Below are 15,244 nucleotides of genomic sequence, written 5' to 3' on the forward strand. Positions count from 1 at the left end.
GGACAATGGACATAAATGGGATGGTTGGCCATTTGCAAAAACAATCTATGAAACCTAAGCGAAGTTACAGATGAGTATAATTTGTGACTCGAGGCATTGAAGGGACTCATAAATTCTTTGTCTCCAAAAGTCCTTCATATTCTCTCGCAATCAATTCTCACCCATGTATTTTGCAGCCAAGTGTTTTGGCTCTTTCTAGCTGTGCACTGAAGGTACACTGTTCTGAACCTGACATGATGAGTCATTAGGTTGTCTAATGTATCTGCACACTTAGCCGCACCAGTACTTGCAATTGTGAGACATTAGTGCACAAAATCTGCGTCTTGTATCCTATAGCATCCTGCTGAAGACCTACAGTATTTGGAACTTTGAGTACAATGAGCAGTGCAATTGAAGAGTTTAGTTCCAAAACGCTATATAATGTATAAGTAAGTATATAAGTATAAGTATATTCTTTTGATCCCGTGAGGGAAATTTGGTCTCTGCATTTATCCGTGAATTAGTGAAACACACTCAGCACACAGTGAGGTGAAGCACACACTAATCCCGGCGCAGTGAGCTGCCTGCTACAACAGCGGCACTCGGGGAGCAGTGAGGGGTTAGGTGCCTTGCTCAAGGGCACTTCAGCCGTTCCTACTGGTCGGGGTTCGAACCGGCAACCCTCCGGTTACAAGTCCGAAGTGCTAACCAGTAGGCCACGGCTGCCCCTGAATGTATGTATATAAAAATATTAAAAGGTCCTGCTATTTAACTGTTAGTGTTTTCAATAACTTCTCTTCAGTGAAGTGCATAATGCACACTAGCAGCAAATTTTCATCAGAAAAGAATGTGTCATCAAAATGCATAGCAAGCCTTGACTGCACCTTGGTTCAATTGACACAGGAATTGGCATTTTGCAGGTTCATCCACTATGTCTTTGACTTGGGCAACGGTCCATCCCTGATGAAGGGGTACTCGGAGAAGCCTCTGAATGACAACCAGTGGCACAGCGTCGTGATCTCCCGGGACGACAGCAATGTCCACACACTCAAGATTGACACGCGCACTGTCACTCAACATTCCAATGGTGCCCGCAATCTTGATCTCAAAGGTACAACCCCTCCCCCCCCCCACACACACACATACACACACACACACACACACACACAAACACACACACACACACACACACACACACACCCCGCTGCTCATCAAAACATTTCCTGTTTTTTTGGTAGGATATAGCATACAGTCCAGTTACCCCAAGTCAGTAATTCATAGGAAAAGCAAGAGGACCAAAATGAGTTTCCAGCAAACTGGGGGAAAGTATGCTGTTATGAGCTGTTACCAGCATTGCATCTCTACCTTTATCAGTGGCTGTACCTTCAAGCAGTTTTAACAGCAATCCATCTGTATTCAAATGTCTAGTTGTGGGGGGTCAGTGTCCGTGCATACAGTACAGTATGCATCTAGGCATCAGCCACTCACTGCACAGAGTGGAGAAGACCTCGCTGGCCAACCTGAATAAGCTATTTGGATGAGTTTTTAAAATACTTACAGGGAGAAATGATCAGAATATATGCAGACAAAATGATTGGAAAATAAACACTAATCAAAAAAATCAAAAACCTGTACTGAGCAAGAATGACTACAATGATAATCTAAAGAATACAGCATCTAAAAATATATGAAGTGTCATGCATTTCTTTGCTCAGGATTAAATTGTTAAGATGCCAAAAAAATGAATAGCAATGTGGGGAAAAGAAACTCTGTGTTGCCCTCCAAGGATTTTCAAGGTTCTCAGAATGTAAGTGTACAGTATGTCTTTTCACATGGACTCAGACAATGCCTACGTTTACAGCACACTGCAATTTCCTAAAAGGGAATAAAAGTTATTAAACCTTGAACATCAAGCTAGTACATCTAGACATATCTGAATTCTTATATACTTTTGAAAGGTATCAAGCCGTTTATTTCCACTGACTCACCTTTGAATAAGAAGATTTGTCAAAAAGCTGCTTTGTTGAGAGGAGCTGAGAGTGGTAAGTATCATTTCCCAAGAACAGATGCATGTGCTAAGCAAAACAACTTTTAAGTGGATGGTTGAAATAATAACAGGTTGGTGATTACAGATGCAGCGTGTGCTCAGTTTTTCTGACCTTCAAGAACTGCATAGTCTTTAGCGAACACTGACTAGATCACATGATCCTTAACTGTGTTAGAATAAATGTTACAGAAACTAGCATCCAGCATTTCTTGAGGGGCCATTTATTGAAGTCAAAGCTATTTACTATATGGAGTCAGGCCCAGGTTTGGGGATTTTTTTTGCCTGCCTTTTATTTGTGTGTGTGTATGTGTGTATGTGTGTGTGTGTGTGCGTGTGTGTGTGTGTGTCTGTGTGTGTGTGTGTGTGTGTGTGTGTGTGTGTGTGTGTGTGTGTGTGTGTTTATGTGTTTCAGTGGATGCACACTGAAAACTGAGAATGTCTGCCAGCCAGAGATAAATATTATCCTGACCCTGTCCAGCGCTGATGAAAGAGCCAGGGGTCATTTCTGGCTTACAGAAACCAAACTGGTCCTCCGCCTTCATAAATAGCCATTGGTTACACTTTAAGTATATTTTTGAACATGTGTGTGTTGTTTTGAGTGGGCTGATTCAACTTCACCACATTTATGCCATACAACCTTCAGAGTTGGAAAAAGTCACTTATGAATGTGAAAATTTGGAAAACGGGTTGAGCGAATAATTATGCAATCAGATCCAATTTGCTGTATGATTTTTAAATTGATATTTTATATATTTGGTATATTGTTATTCTCCCATTGTCTTCTTCCAGCACTAACTAGTCCTGTGAGTGTACACACTTGAAACTCATGGGATAAAGGTTTGCAGTCTAGTCTTGTGCTGGCTTTTCATGTGAATTATGCACAGATTTCTTGCTCTAATGAAGCACAAACCATTTAGTCTCTGGACTGCAAAGCAACCAGAGAGACCCCCAAAGCCCAAACCTCATCTGCATTTGCAATGGAATAAAGCAAATTCAAATAATTCCAAAAACGCGGTAAAACCATGTTTTTTATCTGCAGCAGAGTGTGCTTGCTCCAAAGCCCTTTGCAGATCAAAAGAACCGCCTTACAGTATGTGCCAGTCGTAATTGTTCAGGCAATTATGGCTGAGAGAATGGAGAGGATGGCTGGGATCCTGCAGGGTATGCAGTTGATTCTTGTGAAGTGCAAAAAAAAAAACACAGAGGGTTTTTTTTGTTTTTTTTTTTTGTTTTTTTTTGGATAGCTGTAATGCGTTGGAGGATGGTTGTGATGTGGTTGGGCTGCGTTGGAGGATGGTTGTGATGTGGTTGGTCTATTATGACAAGATACCTTTAGCGTAGCCTGTGATTTCCAGTATCACACATGCACCTTGTAGGATACAGTACGTGACAAATTATGAGATAATGATAAAAGGCTGATTGAGAAAGGAAAATACTGTTATTGATATAAACAATGGTACTGTATTTGTGCTATTCACCTTTTTATTAAAAGATGTAAAGGTCCATAGAGTAAAGGAATGGCTCAAATGTTTTCTTAAATACAACCAGAGAAGGTATTGCGTTTGTCAGGTCTCATCAGACGTGTTTGGGCTGAGATGTCAGTTTTCTCATTCAAAGGCAATTTTTGCACCTGAAAGGCATTGATTTGGATCCCTCCCCTCATGAATGGACACTGCCATCTGCCACTGCAGCCAGTCAGTAAGTGGACTGAAGGATGGGGAAATGGAGAATTCTATGCGTGTGATTGACGATTCAAATGTAAAAATAACTCACAACAATGTCAGTAATGACCATGTGATCATAGGCAGAATAGAGCAATCTTAAAGGTCCAGTTTGTATGATTTAGGGGTCATCTGTGAGCAGAAATGGAATATAGTGTACATAATTATTCATAACTGTTCATTAGTGTATAATTACTCGGAACTATGAATTATGTTTTCATTATCTTAGAATAAGCCCTCATATCTACATAGGGAGTGTGTCCTCTTCTCCGGAGTCACTTTATTGTGCCACTATGAAAAAGCCAAAACACTGGCTTCATAAAGGTCTTTTGCATTTGTATGGCACTTGGCCGCCAATGTGCTTGGATTGGGAGGGTATTCGGTTGGTTTTGCAAGTCAGCAACCTCACCATTAAATCCCAATGCATCCTTCATGCTGTACCTTTAAGGTGGTGTCAGAGTGGTGGAGAAAGCAGAGTGGCGACACTCTTGTAAGAGACTGTGGAAAAAGATGGCAGCGCATTCTCTTTCTAATGGCTCTGGCTGGTGGCAAAGCTTACTTGTCTCCAGATTATTTACGTCTATTATTTTCCGTAAAAAAGACCTGCGACTGCATGATTTCAAAACGTTCCACGGGTCCTGTATCTCAGTATTATGGAAGGCCAAAGGATGCTATTCCTATACAGAACATGCTGTACTCGTCGGAGATTTTATAGTATCCATTTAATATGTAATAAAACAGTGGGATATGTCCTGTATTCTGAGGCAGATGAGCAGCAATCAGAAAAGAATTGTCAGGAATGTTTGAGTCCCTCCCCCTCCTTGTGTCAGATTAGAGAGAAAACCGAAGTAACAAGCAATCCTGAAGAGACGTCAAGATGGAGTAATTATGAAGAGTGTCTTGGAAGAAGGATTTGAAACAATTAAGACGCGTAGCAGGAAAGGTGACGACTGAGCAGCACAGGTTGTAAAGCCATGTAATTGGGCTCATTTAACTTTTAACAGAGAGAGAGAGAGAGAAACTACTGCTTCCCAGTAACCAATCAAGGACAACAGATGCTGTTGCAGCATGTTCAGGAAATGACCATATGTGTCACTGCTTGTAAGTGGAGACACATTTGTGGGTCTTTCCGCCAAAACTCTGTTAAATTGGATGAAGATCTTTCTCTCAGGCAATGTAGCATCTTCCAAGATTTTGTAGTGATATCAGGCCCAAAGGGTGTCCATGAAATAGGAGCTATTGAGGAAGAACAGCACAAGTGTCCTCTCATGCTGTCCCTCTCACACCGGCATAAAGCCATGCAATGTCTGAACACAGATTAAAGTCAATCTCAGGAGGGAAGTTTTACATTTCAGTAACATTTATCCAGTAGGGCCTAACCTAATACTGTGGATTTTTTTAATTTAATTTATATAGTATATTTAGTATTTACTGTAGTTTTGTTAGTTTTTCTTATCTTCTACTGTCTCTATTGTACAGTGGAGTTTTGTTACAGTGCTGGCCAAAAGTATTGGCACCCATGCTAAAGTTGACTGAAAAGAGGAATATAAAATCATCTTTTGGAAATTGATCTTAATGCCTTAAGTGAAAAATGAGGAAATATCTAACCTTTAAGGACACCAATTTTATTAGTGAATGAATAATGTATCATAAATAAATAAATGTTCTTTCTTAAAATACAGGGGTCATAAGTATTGGCACCCCTATGTTAAATTCCCATAGAGACAGGCAGATTTTTATTTTTAAAGGCCAGTTATTTCATGGATCCAGAATACTGTGCTTCCTGATAAAGTTACCTTGGCCTTTGGAATTAAAATAGCCCCACATCATCACATACCCTTCACCATACCTAGAGATTGGCATGGGTGTTATTTCAGTTAGCCTATTAGCTGGTTTGATGCTCATTGAGCTCAATGCAAATCAAACCAGCTAATAGGCTAACTGAAATAACTTATTCATTATTCATTCACTAAGAAAATTGGTGTCCTTAAAGGTTAGATATTTCCTCATTTTTCACTTAAGGCATTAAGATCAATTTCCAAAAGATGATTTTATATTCCTCTTTTCAGTCAACTTTAGCATGGGTGCCAATACTTTTGGCCAGCACTGTATATGTTTATACTTATATTTACCATTTCTGCTGTAAGTGCATGTTGTGTGTGATGTCTGTATGCTACTGAGACCTTGAATTCCCCCTTGGGGATCAATAAAGTATCTATCTATCTATCTATCTATCTATCTAATCATTTCATTGATGGACAATGAACAAAGCAACAAGCAAAGCTCTGTTGCACTTGAATATAATAAAAGTCATTGCATGGTTAGTTGCCAGTTGCCCCCTCAATGAAATGTGGGGCTGAATGTTCCGGTGCCATGCTACATTTTTTTATTGTTTATCGGTTTTCGATTGACATTGATTTTAAGACATGTGGCTGAATATGTTATTTTAATCCTGATCTCAACCCAGCAGACACATCCTCCTCAGTATGTCGAGAGTGTCTTTGACGGTATTTTATTTGCTTGTATCTTTACAGGGGAACTGTATATTGGTGGTGTCGCAAAAACCATGTACGGTGTTCTACCCAAACTGATTGCCTCACGGGATGGCTACCAGGGCTGCCTGGCCTCTGTAGATCTGAACGGGAGACTGCCTGACCTGATTGCAGACGCCCTGCACAGAGTCGGCCAAGTGGACCGTGGATGTGATGGCAAGTGTACAAACAGAGTTCAGCTCTGTCCAGAGAACATATAACATTGTGATACACATTGTGAATTCATTAATGGATTTCCTCTTTGCATGTCATGAAGACCATATAACATTTTAATACACATCCTTTCCATTGATGAATTGATATATGCTGTGCGAGTTTAGAACCTATGACATTTTAATAGGCTACATCTTGTGAATTGATTAATTGATTTCTTCCCCTCCCCTATCTCTTCCTCTCTGTCTCTTGTTTACTCTCTCTCTCTGTCTCTCTCTCTCTCTCCCTCCCTCCTTTCTCCCTCTTTCTCTCTGCAGCTGGCCCAGGCACCACGTGCACGGAGGAGTCCTGCTCTAACCAGGGCGTGTGTCTGCAGCAGTGGGAGGGCTTCTCCTGTGACTGCACCATGACCACCTTCGGAGGAGCCTACTGCAGCGATCGTGAGTAGCCTGTTCCTCTGCCCACTCTCCTCACCTCCAGACAAAATAACTGATGGTGCTTTATACAGAACACAGCATGAAGTGCACACACACACACTCACACACACACACACACACACACACACACGTACTGTATGCATTTTCATACTCATTTTCATATCGGATGGTGGCAAGTGGAGTTTTTGAAGTTTGAAAGTTCTGAGTTGTCACAACACAGCACATACCACATACAGTTTGAAAACAGCACATTCATTTGAAAATCATTTTGAAATCACTGCAACGTAGCTTCTTAATAAATCATCACGCTATCATCATTATGCTGCAAATGACCGCTGGGGAGCAAATAAAGGTAGGTCATTACAGTAATCCTGAGTTGTGGATGAAGACCACAAAACTCATATCCTCCTGATTTCTGTCAAGACGAAGCAGCAACAGGTAACATTATGTATATAATATATAATGAAAGGTGAATGTTCAAAACTGAACATATCACTAAATATTCATAAAACGTATTCTCTCATGATCCTAATCAACTCACTTTTTAGCAATAATTCTCTTGAGGACAAACTAACAAGCTAATAAAAAGGGTTTTGGGGAGGGTTTGCCTCACTAAAATGATGCTAACGATCCAACATGGCTCTGTGGATGTTTGTGTATGCACACGTGTGTCTGTGTGTGTGTGTGTGTGTGTGTGTGTGTGTGTGTGTGTGTGTGTGTGTGTGTGTGTGTGTGTGTGTGTGTGCCCTTGCTTGCCTCTAATGTGTGTGTGTGTGTGTGTGTGTGTGTGTGTGTGTGTGTGTGTGCGTGTGCGTGCGCGCGCCCGCGCGTGTATATGTGTGTATGTGCAGGTTTCCAACCAAGATAAATGAAACCCCAGGAGGGGAATTAATTGAGCTGTTTGCAGTGCCTTTTGCCAGTGTTTTGATGTTTTTATTTTTTTTCTGCGAGGCAAAGTCGTCAATGTATTATTGCGCTTTGTGTGCCTCAGGTGTTCTCTCTACTGGATTACAGTCATAAACCTGTTCCCTGCTATCATTCCCAATCCCTATCACTTGGGCTGCTTTTAGCATGACATGAGGTCGACATTATATTTACTGATCGTATCTTTGGCCAGATTAAGCAGTGTGGATAGCACTGGAAAATAAGTTGATGGTGAGATTGTGGCATCATATTTTGATATGAACACCGAAGCTCTGTAATGGTTCACTATATTGCAAAGATGGTGGGATTTCCATTCAGGATATTCCCTTTTACTTACATCCATACAGTACAGTATGCGCATGGGTGAACGTAAGGATGAGTCATTCAGTCCCTCAATAGTTCAGGATTTATGGTACTTCAATTCAGACCTGTAAACTGCACACATTTCGTTGAAAGCATGAGGCATTGCTTTGCTCCTTTGGTCTCCTCCTGCGAGAGCAGTTTTTCAGTTAAGACTGGATCAAGGCCTGACCTTTATATATCTCACTGTAAATAATATGTATGTCTCTCTATCTGAAGGTTATATACTCTGACCACTCGCTAGGGCTGAGGATTAGTGCAGACACCCCAGTTTGATTCAGTTGCAATTCACAAGTCAGTGGTTGAATTGATTCTGATTGATGTCCATAGGAATGAGATATGAGATATTATATAGCCAACATAGTCAACAAATTGAGATCCGCTAAGGAAAAAAGGCCAAAGGATTGCCTTTAAAATAATAGTTAGGCTACAGTATGTTTAACCATTGCAGACATGACACTGCAGAAACATGTCTCTTAATCTAAACCCTCTGCATACCCACCCTACCACAGATGCATGGAAGATAGTTTCCCCTCTCACTTGAAATACTATGATCCACATATGATCCACTGTTCTGAGAAAAGCCTTCTCCAAATTTGCCAAGCAATACATTCTGTTATACCCCAAAAGACACATTCTGACTGAGCAGAACTGTGTGATGGCTCATTGAACTAATACTTACTTATGGCTCTAGCCTTAAGTGAAGCTTTAACACCAGGCTGAGGGCTGTAGTTCCACAACAATCTCCAGTCAATTAAAGTACAGCGAATAAAGTCCTCTTTGCCTAGCTAATCTAATCATAACATTTGTGGTACCATCCACAGATCACACATCATATTAGGTATGTGAAACTCAATAAATTGAGAAGTGAATTATGCTTCTTCACTTTATTAAATCGCAACGATTGTTCTTAAAATAGTGTGTGATTATTTGCGGTGGAATTAAAGGTGAACACCATACCTCTTCCATCCCCCATTTTCTTTCCTCCATCAGTGGTGACCATTTTGTCTAGACTTTTTCTCCTTTTTATTCTTTCCTCAAATGTAAAAGGTCTTCTGGCATGATTATTGGTGGTTATAAGCTTGTATATTGTTCATCTTATACAGAAAAGGCATTATGGCCTACCACATCTAAGGTAGGTCAGATATGCAACATTTTATATGTGTATGTTACTGTATTTGAGCTATAATTATGTGTGTTAACTTACTGTTATTTTACATGCGACTAATGACACATGAAATTCCCATATGGGTCTGTACCTTGTCCTCCTCGGCATAAATGAAAGTAACACTTTGACACTTGCTTGATGTCACGGCTCCTCTTGTACTGCTGCTCACTACCCTGGGTCAGGCTTCGAATAGTCTGATTACCACAGTGCAAATGGCAGGGCCTGACGTAAAAGTGCTCTCAGCTACGGCTGCTTGTTCCAGCTGCTATTGTCCGACGTCTCCAGGTATGCACCCTGCTTGTCACAACATCAGGAGATGTCAAGATGCTGGCCGTGGAGCCGACTTGAGAGCAGTTCATTAGCCCGGGAACACACTGTGAAATCTTGTTATTGTCTAGCGGGACGGAAAAAGGTTTAAAAAATGAAGAGAAATGAATTTAATAAGAGATTCAGCTGGGAAGGAAAGGTCAATGCCTGTCCAGATTCAGATATTGAGGAAATAATTGGATGAGACCAGTGTGTGGCCAGTGCTGAAATGGCTCCAGAAGGCAGGATCTCATCCGTACTGCAATAGATGGGGACACACCTTTTTGGCTGTCCTACAGGAGAGTGCTGCAAAATTGAAACATATTGGCTTCTTATTTTGGATTTTGGCGATATCCATGTAGCTAGTCAGTCAGTCTTTCTATCTGTCTGTCACTCCAGCATGGAGAAGACTAAGCTGACAGAATGAGGGCAAATGTTTGATGGATTTTATATATTACGGCCCCTTCACCGCCAACCGTTATTTTTTGAAGATGTCAAACGTGTGTACTCTGTGAATGATTGAACAGCAGCCGCCACGGCGGAGTCAAATGAGCGCTTTAGGGTGAGCAGGAAGTGAGCTCATTTTGAAACCAAAAGTCAATGTTGTCAAAACCCAGATGAAAATCCATAATCATTATTTCCTTTATCGTATTCAGAATATTGCCCGCTAAGTAGGTCATCTTTGCTTAATAACAACTGTGGAATCAGAGCAGCTTAATGAAGCATTTACTTCTATACTGTGCAGCATGTCTAAGAGAACTGCTCCTGGGTAAACCTGGGTTGTGTCATTGTTAGCACTGCCAATGAGGCTATTTTAACACCAGTGCAGAGCCGATGTCACACTGGGGGGTAACTTCACACAAAGGTAGTTAGTTACATAAAATGCAATCCATTCATGGCACATGCTGTAAGCAATTTCTTTCCAAACTCCTTCCATGTGTGATGCAACTGCAAATTAACTTGTGGCTTGTTCAGCTAGACCCAGTGGAAATTGTCCTATCAATGTGTATGAATATATATAAAAACTTCCCTTGCCTATTTTTAGACGCACAATATTTTTTTCTCAGGATATCTATTTTTGTTGTAAGATAGGAAACTCGGTACCACTGTAGATGTGCATACCTTTCCTGTATATCCTGTTAAACCTATATGTCAAATTGATATTGATATGTTTAGACATCAAAGTCTAGTCTACGATATCTTTAGCAAGCCCTCCAAAGGCTGTTTTCATTTGCCAATTTGGACTTTGCACCTCCAAACAACTCCTGACCTTTTTCGACCTTTAGGCACTCTCATAAATATGATTCATATGATGAGCAGAGACGATAGCCCTCAGCTCATTAAAGGAGAGAGGCTCGCGCTGCTTCGCAGAGATTGGCAGATTGGTATCTATTTGCATCTGCCAGTGGGGAGGTGGTTGAAATATGAAAGGCTGTGTTTGATGCTCTGACACGAGTGGATATGCGGGTCTCCCCCTGTGGCGAGGCTGTTCATTGAATGAAGAGTTCTTTGAAAATAGCAGCGATTAGACTAAACTGGATTAGAATACAGGACAGGAAACAACATGTATTTAGCCAGTGTCACAGTTTGAAATGTTTTTTTTTAAATGACATGACAGTGAAGGGTGAATGTCATCATAAGTGTTTTCATACAAGCCCCTTGTGTCGGTCATATTTGTCTAAATAGAGGTGAGGTCTTACTCACCTGTGGGGGTAAGCCTCTGTCAGTCTACCCAGCGAGAGGCACAAAGTGAATGGGTCAGGCACGCATACAGGCATGTAGCGTTGTGTTCCCGAGAGATCTCCCGTAAAGCCCCATCGTTGCCCGGCCACAACCCCCACAGAGCCGACTCCACGGCTATATTTGTTCACGATGGTGGCGGCGGGCACAAATGATAAATCATCAGCTTCCGCAACTAGAACATATATTGTATGATTTTTAACAGTGCGGGTCTGCAGCCTGCAATTTAATAGATTTCGCCTCCCCGCTGCTCTCTGAAAACATTCTCTGGTTGGTATTATTAGGAGCTGCCCTTGGTGGGTTTCAGGCATTTTATGGATGCTTTATTGTGGCTACTGAATAGCCCTTTTTAGTCACTGTCATGATTGGAACTTGTTAGCACTAATAGTTTTGCACCAAGGGATTAAATTTGTGTGGATATATTGTTAGTGTTTATTTGCTTTCTTGTGACATGCCGTTTAATGAGATGTGTCTGTGGTTGCTTTGTGCTTCTTCAGCTTTGAGGTTTCGGCTTTCTCATTATCTACCTCTTGTTACGCATACAAGTGACTCAATAGGCCATTTAATCAAATAGGGAAAATTGAATTTACTTTTTAAAAGTGTCTTCTAATCTTGTTATTAATTAATTGTCCTTGCTTCATGAGCATACAGGAATGGGTTGTGTGATATTTCCCAGTAGTTTTCATCCCTTTAAAAATACTATTTAATTTGGTAAACTGAAGGAAGTCTAGAAAATGTGGGAAGCTGAACTGATGAAAATCAATAATTTGCCCATCTGTTTGTAATACCCAAGCACAGTGGGGTAGTTTTGTGGCTCAAACAAAGTTACATTACCATCCTGTTTTGCCTCATGGCCACCATGAAATAAATGTCTAGACCCTGATGTCAGAACATAAACAAAATCTTAGTGGTGTACATTCTTTTCTGAGAGAGAAAAAAACATAAATGTACAGTCAATGTCAACATAACCATTGTTGTTGCTGTTCAACTATTTACTATGCGAGCCAAGGTGCTACGATTCTCAAAACTCCTTGTGTACTAAATGAGACTCTCACCAAACACTTCTTTCATTTCATTCTTCAGTAGCACTATGACTTCAGTGTATACAAATGCCAGTAAAGGAATGAGAGATAACGCTCATTTACCTGTAATAGCATTTTTTAAATACCACACCAGAAGCCCTTTTACAATGTCATGTAAGAAGTAGGACAATGCATTTAAATGTCATAGATGCCTTTTTCTGTGTGTTTCTTTTATAAAATCTTGAAATCTTTATATTATATAACAAGTACAGGAGCAATGGCTTTATCCTCAAAGGGGCCAGGTGTACCTTCATGACAAGGTTCTTTGCAGCATGCAAGTTCATTAACACATGCACAAAAACATAAAACATTGTGGTAACACTTTACTTGATGGGTGAGTTCATAACACATTCATAGCAGCTGTCATAAACTGTACATAAAGCATTCATGACTGTTTCATGAGACATGACTCAACATTCATACCAAACCTTTTATGAATGTGGAAGACAGAACGATGACAACTTGTCAAAATAAAAGTCCAACAATCGCAAAGCAGCATTGCTGTTTTTCTCTCCAGCCTTTGTAAATATTTCATGAATATCTTATGAAGTCTACATCGAATGTCACTTTACTATACAAGTTGTGAAGTATTCATAATCACTGAATTTAACACTGGGAGGTAAACTAGCCTACATTTAGCTGACCCGTATTTGTGTAACCTGGAACGGTTGGACATTCCCAGTAGCAAAAGATGAGAAATCATCTGCAAAGGTATCATAAAACAAATACATTTTTATGAAACAAAAATTATTTGCTTGACCATGTTCTGTCTTTTTGGCACTGGAGTAGCCCACTCCAGATCTGACTCAGATGTGACGTGATCAGGTAAGAGGTTTGGAACAAAAACGGCAATGCTGCTTTGCAATTGTTGGACTTTTATTTTGACACATTTTTGTCGTTCTGTCTTCCACATTCATGAAAGGTTTGGTATGAATGTTGAGTCATGTCTCATGAAACAGTCATGAATGCTTTATGTGCAGTTTATGACAGCTGTTATGAATGTGTTATGAACTCACCCGTCAAGTAAAGTGTTACCAAATTTGTAATTAAATGACAGTATGCACTGTATGACACATAGTGGTAGCCTAGGCAGCAACAATAAAGCACACAGAACACCCATTTTATGTTTTATTTAGTGAAGCTGTTCTTTGCCTGTGGTGTCAATGAGTATTTTTCTGCTAGACTCAAGGAAATCACATCCGGATCTGTCCATTCACAGCAATACAAATGCCATTTGCTATTCCAGCATGGCTGTTCAGTATTGCAGCTGTCTCCTCTCCCTGCTGTTATTTAATGTTGGCTTGGTGAAATGTGGTCTTCTAACCTCTCTTATATTAGCTATCACTTCTCAAGCCAATGCTTCAGAGAGTCTCCGCCTTGTAGTAATGTATAGATTTGCAGTAACAAAAATCACTTTTTTTCTTCATTTTTTGTCAGGCTAGTAGGAAACATGTTGATAGGTGTATATTGGCTGTTTCAAAATGTTGTTTGGCAACTAGTACAGACATGGAAAAAAAATAAAAGGACAAGGAAAAAATAAAATAGCTTCCTTTCTCATTGTTCAAAAATGAGACTAGAATGAGTTATGTTTTTGCCTGAAAAGCCCTGGGCTCGTTATACTCCCCTTTTCTGTATTACATTTTTTTCACAGAGTGTCGTCCACCTGCAGCCATTGTGTAGGATAAGACAGATCCATCGTAATAGCACTCTTCAACACCTGAGCAGATGTTTTATTGCAGTTTTCCAAGAGCGCGTTGAGTGAGGGCATTCTCCGCTGTACTAAAACACTATCTCATTCTCCTCCTCTCCCCCATTTTCTCTTATCTGCTCCTCCTGTAAATGAGCAGGAGGCCATAAAAGCCCAGGCGTTCAGCTAGCTCACCCTCATAGTTCCCACTAAATGTCAGAATCATTAATAGCTATTGATTTTTATACAGCACCTTTGTCGGCACCAGCACAGATCCCTATAGCAACAGGAGGCAGATTTGGGTATAGGATTTTCCCCTCCATTCTCCTGGAGTGAAAACAACGTGTTATAGACTTTTCATCAAAAGCCAGATGCTATACTGTATAAGAGACTGTCATTTTGGGACTGAAATTTCTCCCACTAATAAAGCATCACATCTCAAGTCAGAGAGGAGTTCTCATACACTCACTCTCAGACTGGAAATACAGTTAAATAAAAAACTAATGAAAAAAAAATTCAATCCATTCTGCGTTTTTTTTTTTTTTAACTACTTTTAAATGTATATGTCTTTCTGCCAGTCTATGTGCTAAAAGTATGTTCCAGTACCTGTAAATGACAGGTAGTAGTTATTTTTAAACACTGGTTTCTTTATTGATCAGATCTATCAGGTATGGAGTCTGAATTTAGTCTCCTAGGAGAATGTAAAGGATGTCACCTTGTGCTCCTTTGACAACTGAAAGGAATTTCTTTAATTAAAAGTGGAGTGATACAGAACAAATGCTTTCCTCTTTTCCTTATCTTTTACATTACATTACATTACATTACATTTGGCTGACGCATTTTTAGCCAAAGCGACTAACAACATGGTAAACAGTTTAAGTTTAGAGCAATTCTCAACAATATTAGGACAATTTAAAAAAACATTAGAGTACAGTAAGAATAAGTGCATCAGTGAGTGCTGTTTTTAACAGTTACGTGTCAGTTTAAGACGGCTGGTGAGTGCTAGGATCAGCAAGACTTGTTGTAAGTGTTGCTATGAGAGGAGATGTTCTCTAAAGAGCTGGGTCTTCAGGAGTTTTTTGAAAATG

At 40.2% G+C, this 15,244-nt stretch overlaps 1 protein-coding gene across 1 annotated transcript in view; it reads left to right on the forward strand.

Moving 5' to 3' along the window:
• The window catches only part of nrxn2a (neurexin 2a), a 157,047-nt gene that overhangs the window by 57,140 nt on the left and 84,663 nt on the right, over positions 1-15,244 (forward strand). Inside the window, 3 exon segments of the mRNA XM_076275208.1 lie at positions 900-1,090; positions 6,282-6,461; positions 6,779-6,892. Coding sequence (XP_076131323.1) covers positions 900-1,090; positions 6,282-6,461; positions 6,779-6,892 — 485 coding nt within the window.

This window comes from Alosa pseudoharengus, unplaced genomic scaffold (genome assembly GCF_046254945.1).
Source record: "Alosa pseudoharengus isolate Yale_2024_CS ecotype anadromous, Long Island Sound unplaced genomic scaffold, YU_APseudo_1.1 YU_APseudo_1.1_scf_8, whole genome shotgun sequence".
Lineage (NCBI taxonomy): Eukaryota > Metazoa > Chordata > Actinopteri > Clupeiformes > Clupeidae > Alosa > Alosa pseudoharengus.